The sequence below is a fragment of the Hemiscyllium ocellatum genome, chromosome 13 (assembly GCF_020745735.1).
Source record: "Hemiscyllium ocellatum isolate sHemOce1 chromosome 13, sHemOce1.pat.X.cur, whole genome shotgun sequence".
Classification (NCBI taxonomy): domain Eukaryota; kingdom Metazoa; phylum Chordata; class Chondrichthyes; order Orectolobiformes; family Hemiscylliidae; genus Hemiscyllium; species Hemiscyllium ocellatum.
This window is the reverse complement of record NC_083413.1, coordinates 30,928,454-30,943,326: the sequence shown is the minus strand read 5'-3', so window position 1 is coordinate 30,943,326 and position 14,873 is coordinate 30,928,454. Positions and strand designations below refer to the sequence as shown.

Genomic DNA, 14,873 nt, shown 5'->3' with positions numbered 1-14,873 from the left:
GGTGGGCAAGTCCAGAACTAGAGGGCATAGGTTCAAGGGGACAGGGGAAAGGCATTAAAGGGATCTAATGGGCAACTTTTTCATGCAGAATGAGGTGCCAGAAGTGGTGGAGACTAGTAAAGTTAGAGCATTTAGAAGTCTTCTGGATTGGTATATGAATAGGAAGGGTTTAGAGGGATATGGGTCAAGTGCTGGCAAATGGGATGGGAATAAGGTAGGACATCTGGTCGGCATGGAGGAGTTGGACTAAAGGGTCTGTTTCTGTGCTGTACATTTCTATGACTCTGAGTAAAAACAAGAGAACAGATTAATGTCTGAATGGCTATAAACTGAAAGAGGAGAATGTGTAACGAGACCTGGGTGTTCTCATATACCAGAGTCAGAAAGTGTGGTGCATCCGAGGAGCAGGGGAGTGAACATTTCGAGCACAAGCTCTTCAAGAATTTAGAAACATTAATATGTAATCAAAATCTGCAATCCATTCTAAAAGATGAAAGACTAACAGCAATCTAGGTTTGTTCAACATATCATATCAGTTGCATGACACTTTGATCTTGTGCTCTAAATTCTGTGTCTTGCGATCCTGCCCCACTAGCTACCTGACAAAGGAGCAGTGCTCCAAAAGCTAGTGCTTCTAAATAAACCTTTTGACTATAACCTGGTGTTATGTGATTTCTAGTTTTACCTGAGGAAGGATGCTACTGCTGTTGAAGGAGTAGCAGTCAAAGTTTACCAGACTGATTCCTGATGTCAGAACTGGCATACGAGGAGGGGTTTAATCAGTTAGGATTATATTCACCGGAGTCGAGAAGAACGAATGATGATTTCAAACTAACCTATAAAATCCTAACAGGACTAGACAGGATGAACAGGAAGGATATTCCCGGTGATTGGGAGTTCAGGACCAGGGGTCGCAGTCTAATGATATAGGGTGACCCATTTAGGACTGAGATGAGGAAAATGTTTTTCACTCAGAGTGCTGAGCTTGTGGAATTCACTGCCACAGAAGAATGGCCAAAGCATTGTGTGGGGGAATTGGATATAGCACTTTGGACTAAAGGTCTCAAAGGGTATGATGGAAAAGTGGGATCACACTACTGAGTAGGATGATCAGCCGTGATCATACTGAATGATGGAGCAGAGTATAAGGACTAAGTGGTCCACTCCTGCTTCCATTTTCTACAATCATCTATTCCTATGTTTGCTCATCATTAAGACACACAAGTCCTGAAAATAGCCCATTAATCTACTGTGTCCTATCTCTGAAATTATCACAATGTGGTAAGGAGAAACAGACTGGGGCAAAGGCATAAAGCTATCTTGTGAATTTTAAGGATCACAATATTTTATTGACTCCTGAACAAAGATCATTCAGTATCGGTGAAATCAAATACCAATTTGACAACGTAGATGTTTGTAAGCAAGTTGATTAAAATGCACTTGTTCTGCCCTCACTTTGTATCATATAGAGCTTTGTTATTAGCAGCAAATTTGAAGATCAATTAAATCCCAGTTTAAAATGCTACTGTACAAAACCTGTCAACCAAGCAGTGGAGTTCAAAGTAAATGCTTTCAAGGAATCTGCTAAAGAATGAGAATTTAATTTTCTTGTTTTTGTGGACTGAGAAAGGCACTAAATAACTGCAACATTGTTTGTTATTTTATATCTGGTGTTACCTTTACCTTTCCCTAAAGGACAGCAGGAGGAAGAATCTACTTTGGTCTTAGTGAAGCTAAAAGTATTACTTCAGTAAGTACACTCTGAGACACTCCACTGAATTGATCAGTATTCCTTCCAGACACGAATTACTGGAAGAGTACACCCACAGACACAGCCTAATAGTTTCTATTTATATTTGCAGTCATCATAGACTGTCTTTATCCTCATTATCTAAATAATATGCTGTGTGCAATTCGTGGCCTGCAGCCACGTTTGTGCCCGGATCTACTGGCCAAATATGTCATATACACAGAATAACATCTGTGATAGGCAATGCAGAGAAAGATGATTGGAGGCCCTTGCAAGGATCAGTGAAAATCAGCACACTGTCCAGAAACTCTACACCTCAACCTGTTTCCAAAATCAGTTTGCAACATGCCAGAGCCATACAAATGGAAAATTACTCATGAGTGGGTGGGTAGCGACTGATGCCAAGTTTCACTCTACAAACTTATGGCAAAAAAAATCCAACTGCTGGTGCCAGTCTATATTGAGAACTGGATGGTGTCTAATGGAGCTATAAGAATTAGCTTACAGAAAAATCTCTTTATCAGGAGTGATTTCTTTCAACCCATATCCAACCTTTAGCAGACTTCTAGGATTGTGGCCTGAGTCAGAAGTTCTCAATTCCAAAATGGTTCTTGTTTGCTCCCTTATGAAGTCAAGCAAGGGCATTAAAAACTTCTTCCTTGCAACCTTTCTTTCACTACTTCCATCTTCTTCACTTAAGCAAAACCCTATCATAATTCAGGACTCACAAGCATCAAGAGCCCTGTGATGCACTGCACACATGCCCATTCTTCATGTCTGAGCCTGGCCAATGTAGGTTGCCAGGCTATTCAATTGATTTGGGCATCACCAGTAGTGTTAATCTTATCCAAATCTGAGCTTCAAATATTTACAATTTCCTTTGGGAGGCACTATAATCAGGTAACGTGTTCCTGGTCGTCAGCACTTTCTCGAAGAAAGTCTCATTGCATTTTAGACTGAGGTCAGTTGCCTCAACATAGACCAAGGAATGAACTTAGAATGTGGCAGATCTCTCTTGTTCAACGGTAAATCGGTTGATTCCTTTACCAAGTTACATATATTGGGTTTTCTTTTCTTTGTCACTGTTTTTTTCAGCAAAGGAGGAATAGAAGTTACCGTGGGATGGGGATCTACAAATTCCGATATATGCTCAATATGATACTTACAGTTAAATTACCTGGAACATATTTATCTAATTAACCACAAATTTAAATTTTCCAAAGAGGTACTTCCATCAGAATTTGTTAACGTGCATCCTTGTTAATTTGTTGACTAAAATAACAGTTAATTTCTATACACAGATATTTGTAAATAATTACAGCACCATCCCTTTGTTTTTCTGTTTAATATCACAAAAACAAAGGAAATAATCAAAGGACGTGCTCCTTATGAAAAGGGAAAAATTTTAAGTTCTTCTGATCCCCGAGTTGTTATTGTATTTGCCTTTACGTGAATAAAAAAAAACTCCTCTGACTCTTACTCAGATAGTTTTTTTCTGTCTTTTCCTGAAGTGTCATTAACTGGTCAAAATAATTTCACAGACACAAGTAGTGTGGTGCTGGAAAAGCACAGTCGGTCAGGCAGCATCTGAGGAGGTGGAGAGTCAATGTTTCAAGCATAAGCTCTTCATCAGCTCCTTCAGAGCTGGCTCTCAGAATTAACAGGATGTTTGATGCTCCTGTTATTATCTATCAGCCAGGGCTGGATCAGATTAACAACTCTAATCATGAATCTCATATTCTATGAGATCCAGCTAGCTGACCTTGTTACAATCACTACGTTCCCCCACCCAAAACCAAGGATGTAGGCCGGCTCTTGTTTATATCTCCTCCTGGGGCACTTTAGCACCTAGTCAGGCTCCTCCAACTCTACACACAAAGTCGTATCAGAGGCAATGCACAGTTGCTTGCCTCTTGTGCCCAGAGCTTCTTGAAAGAAATTCATTTCCTTCTTCAGGCAGTAAAGGCATGTCCATTTCAGATTCCAAGGTATTTTCAATGTTGGATGGAGGGGGAGAATCAACAGATTCCAAAACACTCAAAGGCTGTCAAGGAGCCAGACAGGCTTTGCTCTGCATCATTTGAGTTTGCAGCTTTCATCTGGCCCATGTGCTCATTCAGGACTGTGGCACCTACCCAAACTTTATTCATCACTGGGCCTAACCTAATCATGCCGCTTACCCATTCCCATGGTTCCGATACCAAACTTTGTCCTCTGAAGTAAACTGTCTCTCTCGTTTCACGGAGTCTTGTGCCTGGCATGGGCATTCCTGCTGTCGTTTCACCCTCCCCGCTAGGTCATGTAAGATCAGACTTAATGTGGTGTGGCATCTTCTCCACATTAGCAACTCTGCTGGAGCTATCCCTATAGTTGCATGAGGGGTGGTCCTATGATCAAATAGGACCCAGGGCAGTTTGGTATCTAGTGAAGATGTGGGCTGTTTCTTTAAGCCTGTCTTCAAAGTTTAGATTGCGCTTTCTGCCAGACCATTGGATGATAGATAGTAAGGAGCTGTCCTTACATGTCAAATACCATTCGACTTTAGGAAATACTCAAATTCCCAGCTGGCAAAGATAGCCCATTATCTACGACCAACACTTTCGCATATGCACAGTTTTTCTATCGAAATTCTCATGTTTGATGAATGAACTCTATGTACGTCCAGCCACTTTGAGTTGGCGACTGTAATGACTAAGAACATTAAGCACACAAAAAGACTTACATAGTCAATGTGTAACCGAGTCCAGGGTTTACCCGGCCATTCCCATGAATGCAGAAGGGTTGCTGGCAGTAATTTCTGTCAGTGTTGGCACGCTGGGCACTGCCCCACCAACGCAGCCAACTCTGCATCCAATCCTGGCCACCAAACACAAAGTTTTGCTAACGTGCCAACTTTGGATATCCCTGGATAACCCTGGTGCATTTCAGTCAGACTTTGGTTTAAATCTTTATTTGGGACAATCACTCTTGCTCCCCATGCTCTCCCCTTCAGGGATTTGCTCTCTCTGGGATCAAAACGTTCCAACTCTGGTTGTGACAGTCCGTTAGTTCCCCAGCAGCACTGTTTCAGTTTTGCCAGGACTGGATCTTCCTGCATCAAAAGTCTGTTATTGTCAGCTGTGACTGGAAGTGTATCCAGAAAATTTAAAACCATTACAGACTCTATCAGCGGTGAGCTGAAAATGTGTTGCTGGAAAAGCACAGCAGGTCTGGCAGCATCCAAGAAGCAGGAGAGTCGACATTTCGGGCATGAGCCCTTCTTCAGACTCCCCTGCTCCTTGGATGCTGCCTGACCTGCTGCACTTTTCCAGCAACACATTTTCAGCTCTATCTCCAGCATCTGCAGTCCTCACTTTCTATCAGTGGTGATACCCCTTAGTGCTGTATTTGCCAGTGGGAGTCAGCTCAATGCGTTTGCATTTGCTGCTTGGCCTCCCAGACAATGTCCCAAATTGTAATAATATGCACTTATATTCCTGAAGGGCTCATGCCCGAAACGTCGATTCTCCTGCTCCTCTGATGCTGCCTGACCTGCTGTGCTTTACCAACATCACACACTCGACTCTGATCTCCAGCCTCTGCAGTCCTCACTTTCTCCTCGCACTTACATTACAGCCCCCCATTGAATCTGGCCTGAAGCTATGGATGGGCCTGCCTTGTCCTCTTTAAGCAGACCTTGCTGGGGTTTGTTGTCTGTTATTATTATGAACTTGCACCTGTAAAGGTATTGATGGAACTTCCTGACTCCAAACATGACCGCCAAAACCTTCCTTCTCTATATGGGCATATTTATACTCTGCATTCGCCAAAGTCCTAGATGCATATACTATTGGGCGTTCTACTTCATTATATGCTTCAGCTTTGAGCTAATACTACCTTGATGCTGTACGGGGAGGCGTTGCATGTCAACACCAGATATTGCTGAGCATCATACTTTCCCAACATCTCCGAGATGATAATTGTTTCTTCAGTTCCCTGAAAGTAATGGCTTAGCTATGCAGCCATTTTCACAGCTGACTCTTTTTCAAGAGTGGATGCAGAAGTCCAGGATGGAGGTCAGGTTACATGTAAACTTGCCATAATAGCTCAAGGAAAGACTCAAGCTCTAGTACATACATGAGAGCCAGTGCCCTTTTGATCACCCTCACTTCACCTTCCATGAGGTGTAACCTGGTCTTGTCGACTCTGCCGCCCGAGTAGTTCACTTGGGGTGCCTGGAACACACAGTTTTTTCTCTCCTAAGACAACTGCCCATCTGGGAGAAATATCTAAGGACTGTGTACAAATTCTCTGAGTGCTCTTTATTGTTCTTCCCGGTTATTAGCATGTCATCTAGATAAATGGTGACCTGGCATAAATCTTGTAAAATGTTCTCCATCATCTGCTGAAAAATTGCACAGGCTGACAATGCACCAAATGGCAGGCTTATATAATGACATAAACCCTTATGGAGCTGAAACTGGCCTGTCGCAAAGATGTTACTGCAGTTGTTATGGGGGATTTCAACACGCAGGTAGACTGGGAGAATCAGGATGGTATTGAACCTCAAGAAAGATACTTTGTGGAGTGCCTCAGAGATGGATTCTTAGAACAGCTGGTGCTGGAGCCTACCAGGGAGAAGGCAATTCTGGATCTGGTATTGTGCAACGAACCAGAATTGATCAGGGACCTTGAAGTGAAGGAGCCATTGGGAAGTAGTGACCATAATACAATAAGCTTCAATTTGCAATTTGAGAGGGAGAGGGTACAATCGGAAGTGACAATATTTCTGTTGAAGAAAGGGAACTATGGAGCTATAAGGGAGGAGCTGGCCAAAGTTCAATGGTGCAATACCTTAGCAGGGATGACAGGGGAGGAACAATGGCAGATATTTCTGTGTATAATGCAGAAGATGTAGGATCAGTTCATTCCAAAAAGGAAGATAGATCCTAGGAGGAGGCATGGGATGTCGTGGCTGATGAGGGAAGTTAAGAACAATATAAAGTTAAAAGAGAAAAAGCATAATATAGCAAAAATAAGTGGGAAAACAGAGGACTAGGAAGCTTTTAAAGAACAACAGAGGATTACTAAGAAGGAAATACGCAGAGAGAAAATGAGGTACGAAGGTAAACTGGCCAATAATATAAAGGTGGATAGTAAAAGCTTTTTTAGGTATGTGAAATGCTAAAAAAATGGTTAAGACTAAAATTGGGCCCTTGAAGACAGAAACAGGAGAATATATTACGGGGAACAAAGAAATGGCAGAAGAATTGAATTGTTACTTCAGATCTGTGTTCACTGGGGAAGACACAAGCAATCTCCTTGAGGTAACAGTGGCTGAAGGACCTGAACTTAAGGGAATTTATATTTGCCAGGAATTGGTGTTGGAGAGACTGTTAGGTCTGAAGGTTGATAAGTCCCCAGGGCCTGATGGTCTACATCCCAGGGTACTGAAGGAGGTGGCTCGAGAAATCATGGATGCGTTGGTGATTATTTTCCAGAGTTCGATAGATTCGGGATCAGTTCCTGTGGATTGGAGGGTGGCTAATGTTGTACCATTTTTTAAGAAAGGTGGGCGAGAGAAAGCAGGAAATTATAGACCAGTTAGTCTGATCTCAGTGGTGGGAAAGATGCTGGAGTCTATTATAAAGGATGAAATTATGACACATCTGGATAGTAGTAACAGGATAGGTCAGAGTCAGCATGGATTTATGAAGGGGAAATCATGCTTGACTAATCTTCTGGAATTTTTTGAGGATGTAACTCTGAAGATGGACAAGGAAGATCCAGTAGATGTAGTGTACCTGGACTTTCAGAAAGCTTTTGATAAAGTCCCACGTAGGAGGTTAGTGAGCAAAATTAGGGCGCATGGTATTGGGGGCAAAGTACTAACTTGGATTGAAAGTTGGTTGGCTGATAGGAAACAAAATAGTGATAAACGGTTCCATTTCAAAATGGCAGGCAGTGACCAGTGAGGTACCGCAGGGATCTGTGCTGGGACCGCAGCTTTTTACAATATATGTTAATGATATAGAAGATGGTATTAGCAATAACATTAGCAAATTTGCTGATGATATTAAGCTGGGTGGCAGGGTGAAATGTGAGGATGATGTTAGGAGATTACAGAGTGACCTGAACAGGTTAGCTGAGTGGTCAGATGCATGGCAGATGCAGTTTAATGTGGATAAATGTATGGTTATCCACTTTGGTGGCAAGAACAGGAAGGCAGATTACTGCCTAAATGGAATCAATTTAGGTTAAGGGGCAGTACAAAGAGATCTGGGTGTTCTTGTACACCAGTCAATGATAGTAAGCATGCAGATACAGCAGGTAGTGAAGAAGGCCTTCATAACAGGAGGGATTGAGTATAGAAGCAAAGAGGTTCTTCTGCAGCTGTACAGGGCCCTGGTGAGACCACACCTAGAGTACTGTGTCCAGTTCTGGTCTCCAAATTTGAGGAAAGACATTCTGGCTATTGAGGGAGTGCAGCGTAGGTTCACTAGGTCAATTCCTGGAATGGCAGGACTACCTCACACTAAAAGACTGGAGTGACTGGGCTTGTATACCCTTGAGTTTAGAAGACTGAGAGGAGATCTGATTGAGACATATAAGATTATTAAAGAATTGGACATTTTGAAGGCAGGAAACATGTTTCCGCTGATGGGTGAGTGATGAACCAGAGGACATAGCTTAAAAATACAGGGTAGACCATTTAGGACAGAGATGAGGAGAAACTTCTTCATCCAGAGAGTGGTGGCTGTGTGGAATGCTCTGCCCCAGAGAGCAGTGAAGGCCCAGTATCTGGATTCATTTAAGAAAGAGTTGGATAGAGCTCTCAAGGATAGTGGAATCAAGGGTTATGGAGATAAGGCAGGAACAGGATACTGATTAAGGATGATCAGCCATGATCATATTAAATGGTGCAGGCTCGAAGGGCAGAATGACCTACTCCTGCATCTATTGTCTATTGTCTAATTGTAGCATACTTCTGGGAATCCTTACCTAACCACAATTGCAAGTACACATGGCTCATGTTCAGATTTGTCAAAGATTAAAAGCACCCCTGCCAGCTTTATGTCTAAATCGTCTATGCAAGGGATTGGGCATTTATCCAGCTGCGCAAAGCAATTTACTATTTGTTTAAAATCCACACTAAGGCAAACCAATCTCTCAGGCTTTACAAACGGAATGACCAGTGCTGCCCATTCTAGAAACTAGACTGGTTTATGATTCTTTTGCTTTCCAGCCTTCTAATTTCTGCCTCTACTTTTGCCCATAAGGCAAATGACACTGGGTATGTCTTGCAGAATCGTGGAATTGCTTCCAGGTCAACCTGCAAGGTGGCCTTGGCTCCTTTGATAGTCCCTACACCTTCCTGACTTCATTCAGGCAGCAATGATTTAATCAAAAACATTTAGGTGGATCTTTCTCAACCAATTTCACCCCATCAAGCTTGGGCCTGAGCCTTTCATTACAGTCCATGGTAACTGAACCAGCTGCTCCTCATCACAGACCAGAACCAAAATTGTACACTTAATGTGTAAAGGTTCCCCGGCACAAATTCGTAGTCTAGCCAGAGTCTTGCACAAACTTAAGAGCTGGAGTTCAGACTGAATTTTGTTAATGTGGTTCTGTGATGACTGAAACGGCTGCAAGGTATTGACCTCAAAAATAAACATCTGATTAAATTTCTCAAAGAAATTAGAACCAGGTGACCATTTAATCAGATGTTTATTTTGATTGGTTCTGATTTGGATTTTGCTAAGCAATTTAACTGTTCCAAACCAGATGTATTTGGACTTTCCAGGGTTTGCACTCTCCTGGATACCAGACTATGAGTTTTCTTTTTCAATTTAGGTCTTGTAGGACTGTTTTGCAGTCTCAAGTCCGCATAGCGACAGCAACTATAAGGGCTTGCTGGCCTGGAAGAAAATTTTAATCATTTAGCCAAGGTTTGTCTTTGCAATTACCTTCACTTAAGTGATATGCCCCAAGCTCAGTTGTGCTTGTGAGGGTGTCCACTTCTGTCAGAATATCTTGCGAATTATATGCTCCACCTGCCACATTTTCCAATGATAAAGCCACTCTGGTGCCTGTTTGAAGTCCAGTTGGACTTCAGCTAATGGACACTTTTGCATTAACCCCACTCTCGTTGCCACTGAAATAACTCCAGAGACCAATAATCCCACCTTCGAGTCACCCTTTATTTACACATGGAGAGCCCTTGACACTGATCCAGCTCCCTCAGAGCCAACTCTCACAGTTAACAGGCTGTCTCGCCAAGTTAAGAATCCTAATCAGGGAACTCATATTCAATGAGGTCTACCTGGCTGATAATGAAAAACTGTTTCAAGTGTAATTTGTAGACACATACCTGCCCTCAATGACTGTGATTACGTCATTCATCTGAATCTGCAGTTTATCCACTTCACTGAAGTCTTGCAGTGCTCGCATGTCTGTGGGCTGGGCCTATGCCATAAATACATTATTTTTAAGCATTGCAGACATAAAACTCAATTGCTCAAACAATGTATTGCATTACACTGGAATGATAACTCATTTTTTAAAAAGTAAGAACCAGGACAAATTAGCATCAAAAGATTGAACATATTTCCATTTGTAAACACAGAAATATTCCCAAACCATCTAGAAACTAAAAGCAGAAACATGGGCATGAAGGATAGAGAGATAGCAAAAGGTTCTGAACATTTGGGAGCTATGTAGAAAATTCTGTACTTAACTGAAAGTCAAGTATAGGTTCTGTACAAATAGTCCAGATTACAGCCACTTATGTTGACCTGTAGCCTTTGTGCAACACTCTGGCAGCTTGCAGTCTCTCAGTGACTTCAAGTTTGATGGATCTGAACTGTTACTTTTGCTGAGAATGTTTAAGTTTAATTTTGCGTTCAGAGAATAAAGTAATTTTTAATTAAACTTTTCAGGCTTTTACTGACACAGTTTAAATGGTGATAAGACACCCCTTTTCTACTTAGTTTTTTTGTATGCCTGATTTTGATTTTTTAAAATTCTGGGTTTGTACTAAAGATGGCATCTATGAACGGGGACTTTGTACACTTTTTACTGTACTCCTGTCCTTGAGTACATGTGACCATAAAGCCTAACTCTAAAAACTTCTAAATTCTAATTCATCTTTTCAGTCCTCACTATCTGTGGTATGTCTGCATTTTGTCTGTTTCAATCTCCCATATTATTAGGAATAGTGATGTCTTTAATTTAGCATTTAATTCCTGTTGAACAACATCTATTTTTTCAGGTTTAAACATGGAGCTTCATTAATCACTTTGACAGATGAAGCAACAAATTGACAGCATTGATGTTGACAGAGCCAATCTACATCTATTGTTAATTTAATATTTTATTTTTGAAGTTAAGCATCCAAAAGAATAATCTTAGGAAAACCTAACTATCTCTAGCTACTGTCTTTCAAATCCAAACTACTCATTTCAACAATAATTTGATCAATTGTTTTCAGAGTTGTAGAATATGGTGTCTCATTCTTTCCAGCTATCAGATATATCTTCATTGATTTCAAAAGGGAGTCATCCAAAGGCACAAGTTGAACACTTGATTCCAGCAGCAACTATTTTAGTAGCAATATGGAAAAAAAAATCAAGTTCTTTTTGACAAGTGTGCCTTTTTGAATTGCCTATTGCCATTCACCTGTCCCAAACTCTAGTCTTCAATTCAAAGGGTTAAACACTTTGTTAGAAGTGTCTTTTGGTAAAATAAGATGGAAGCAGAAAGGACCAAACAAAAACCAGGCCAGGGTGTGGGTGACAAAAGCAAGGAGGCAGCCTAGACTGCAGAATCAGTGAGATGTGAGCAACTTTACAAAGGCAAGAACATCGCCCAGTGTATGTATATGTGGGAACTGTTGTCAGGAACATCTGTTTTGCCTGATATCCTAAGTTGCAGAATTGAGTGATTGATTCTGTACTTGACTACAAGAATATATTAAGAAGTGAACACCTGTGACTTTATAAAATTTGTGTCTTAGCTGCCTAAGGTTAACTTTCCCTTGTGTGCACTTGAATAAACAGTTGTAACCTGTACCTGAGTCTCCTAGTGGTTTGTCAAATTGTCCATAATACAATTCAGTTAGATTCTCTACATTAATTTAGACTCTAAATCTAATTTTTAATCATTTTATAATTCCTCTCTTTAACCATGTATTGTAAAGCTAAGTTCCCTTGATTTATTAGCAATCCTACAACTTGCACAGATAAATATTTCCCTGTGTGCAAACATATATAATTTAACTGCACTCTAAAATTGAATCCATCACTTTTATTTCACTCCTTTTCTACTTTCTCACCTTTCCTCCCTAGCACCCCCCAACGATCATGTTTCCTTTCTTTGCTTTCAGATAATTCCTCTTCATAAACTTTAATTCTTCAATAGTTATCAACTTTTCTGCTTTCATCACCTTCTCAGGCTTGGTTTGCCTGCATGTAAATTATAATATGTATAAATATATAATTATGCAATCCTAGAACATCTTCTACACATCTCTGGAGGTACACTTTATTTGCCTTCTAATCAACAGCAACTTCTATCGCTTCATCCTATTCTCTTTCAGCTCTTTCCAACCTATGCACCTGCCAGGGGATAATCTCTATGTTAATCCCATCCCTCTTCTTGTCCCATCTCAGGTGCTGCGAGCTCTGCCATTAGTTAAGCTTTCATTGCCCCTCTTCATATCCCTCCCGAATATATATTCATTTTCTACCAAAACCCTGTTTTCTCTGGTCTTATTGTGGACTTTGATATTACAGTTTTGACTAAGACAAGGTTGAAGCTAATGCTGGCTTTCTTAATAAAGTTTACTTGTCTGGCCTATATCTTTAAATCACACGTTCATCTATCCCTCAGTCTTCAGGTGAGTTCTCCTCCTTTAAGTATGTCAGCTTGTATCAGCTTTCACATCTTTAATTAAAAAAGCCTTTACCTGGTTGTCCACACAATTATCACTAGATTGCTCAGTTGTGTTTTCCCTTTCCTTTAATCTACTCTTTATCCCTGGTTATTTAAACCTCCGTTTCAATTCTTCTTGGTCACTCTTTGGTGTTTGCTGGCCTTCTATATCCTTAAATTTATTTTTCAATATAAACTCTTATCCACATTGTCGTTCAGGACTTGGATGTTATTAAGCAACCTTGCTACATAACTGAAAAGGCAACCTCCAATCATTTCCTTGATGTGATCTTACTCACATTCCTGTCCCAAACCTGTGTGTTTCCCCATCCATTCCTGTAAACAAAAACTCTTCTCCAAGTCATTGGCCACGACACACTCAAATTCTCAACTATCCATCCAGCATTTAGCCTCTCATGACAACTAGTGGCTATAGATTTACTACATCACACACTCTCCACCACACTTGTTGCCCTTATCCAGTTTTCCTTAGCTTAAATCATTCTTCCAGTATTCCCTAAATCTCTGCTGCCCTCAATTCAACGGATACACACCTGAACATTTTTAGTGAACAACCGTATAGCCATGCCTCACCATATTTGGTAAGATTATTTAATGTATTATCAACAAGCAGTGTTATTCATTAATAAAATTGCTCAATACTTAAAGATAATTTAGGAAAGCAAGGACAACACCCAGTTTCTCCTCATACCACAAAACATTTTCTCAACTATTCCTCCCGTTTCCTCTGCCCTCATTTCAACTCAAGACGTTTAATATTGGTGAGATCAAGTTCAGCTTCCTTTACTACTTCTTTCTCTTTCCTCTCCTTCGGAGGCTAAATTTGTCTAAGGTACCTCTTGATTTAATTCACATTTGTATTTAATTTCTTTTCTTTCTCTATTCATGCCTTCTACAGTTGGGTGATCAGATCAACCTCGTGCTCTCTAGGCCTTATTCCTGATAAAGTGCCAAACACCAAACATCAAACTTTCCCAGATTCCATGTTGGCTGACACTATTGACAACATTCTTCTCTGTTCAAATATCAGCTCTCTCTTTCCTTCAAATCTGCCATTATCAACCCGGTCAACAAAAATGCAAGCCTTCACTCCTCAATCCTTGCAAGCTTCCACTCTATTTCAAACCTCTTCACAGGCTTAGGACATATCGTCTCCTTCCATATTTCTCCGCATCTTTCACAGAATTTCCCACTTGAATCTTATCAATCGAATCTCTGCTCCCATTAAAATATCAAAGTGGTTCTTAAAAGAAATGACACCCTAGTTAACCATGACAAAGTAAACTATCGTTCCATGAGACATATGCAGTCTTTGACGCAATAGAACAGAATCTCATTATCAAACATCTTTCCACAACTGTTCACCTGCCTATTTTTATGCATCCAAATGCGTTGGAACAACAGAATGCTATTTAGCCCATCAAGCCTGCCTTGCCATTCAATATAATCACATCTGATTGAACACTTTAATACCATTTATCCACCCCATCCCTGTAACACTGTACACCATTGGTGATCAGAAATCTATCAATCTCTACCTAAAACATACTCAAAGACTGAGCTTTCCCAGCCCTTGTGATAGAGAATGCCAAATGTTCACAACTCTCCAAGCAATAAAAAAATGTTCCTTATCTCGGACCTAAGTAGCACCCCCCTATTTTAAATTATGTCCCCTGTTCTAGACTCCCTAGCCAGAGGAAACTGCTTTCATGCAACTACCTTTTATATCCATTTAAGTATTTTGTAAATTGCAAGGAAATCACCTCTCATTCTTTGAAACACTTGACAGAATACATGGCCAGTTTGCAGTACAGAGGACAATCCTACTAATGAGGTAAAAACAATGATTGCAGATGCTGGAAACCAGATTCTGGATTAGTGGTGCTGGATGAGCACAGCAGTTCAGACAGCATCCGAGGAGCAGTGAAATCGACGTTTCGGGCAAAAGCCCTTCATCAGGAATAAAGGCAGACAGCCTCAAGCATGGAGAGATAAGCTGGAGGAGGGTGGGGGTGGGGAGAAAGTAGCATGGAGTACAATAGGTGAGTGGGGGAGGGGATGAAGGTGATAGGTCAGGGAGGAGGGTGGAGTGAATAGGTGGAAAAGAAGATAGGCAGGTAGGACAAGTCATGGGGACAGTGCTGAGCTGGAAGTTTGGAACTAGGGTGAGGTGGAGGAAGGGGAAATG

General features: G+C 40.9%; 1 protein-coding gene across 7 annotated transcripts in view; it reads right to left on the bottom strand.

The window, feature by feature from the left end:
• tnk2b (tyrosine kinase, non-receptor, 2b) overlaps window positions 1–14,873 on the bottom strand; it is a 244,856-nt gene that overhangs the window by 42,936 nt on the left and 187,047 nt on the right. For all 7 annotated transcript variants that reach the window (XM_060834691.1, XM_060834692.1, XM_060834696.1 and 4 more), the window contains one exon: window positions 10,104–10,198. In XM_060834691.1, coding sequence (XP_060690674.1) covers window positions 10,104–10,198 — 95 coding nt within the window. The remainder of the gene's footprint in view (window positions 1–10,103; window positions 10,199–14,873) is intronic.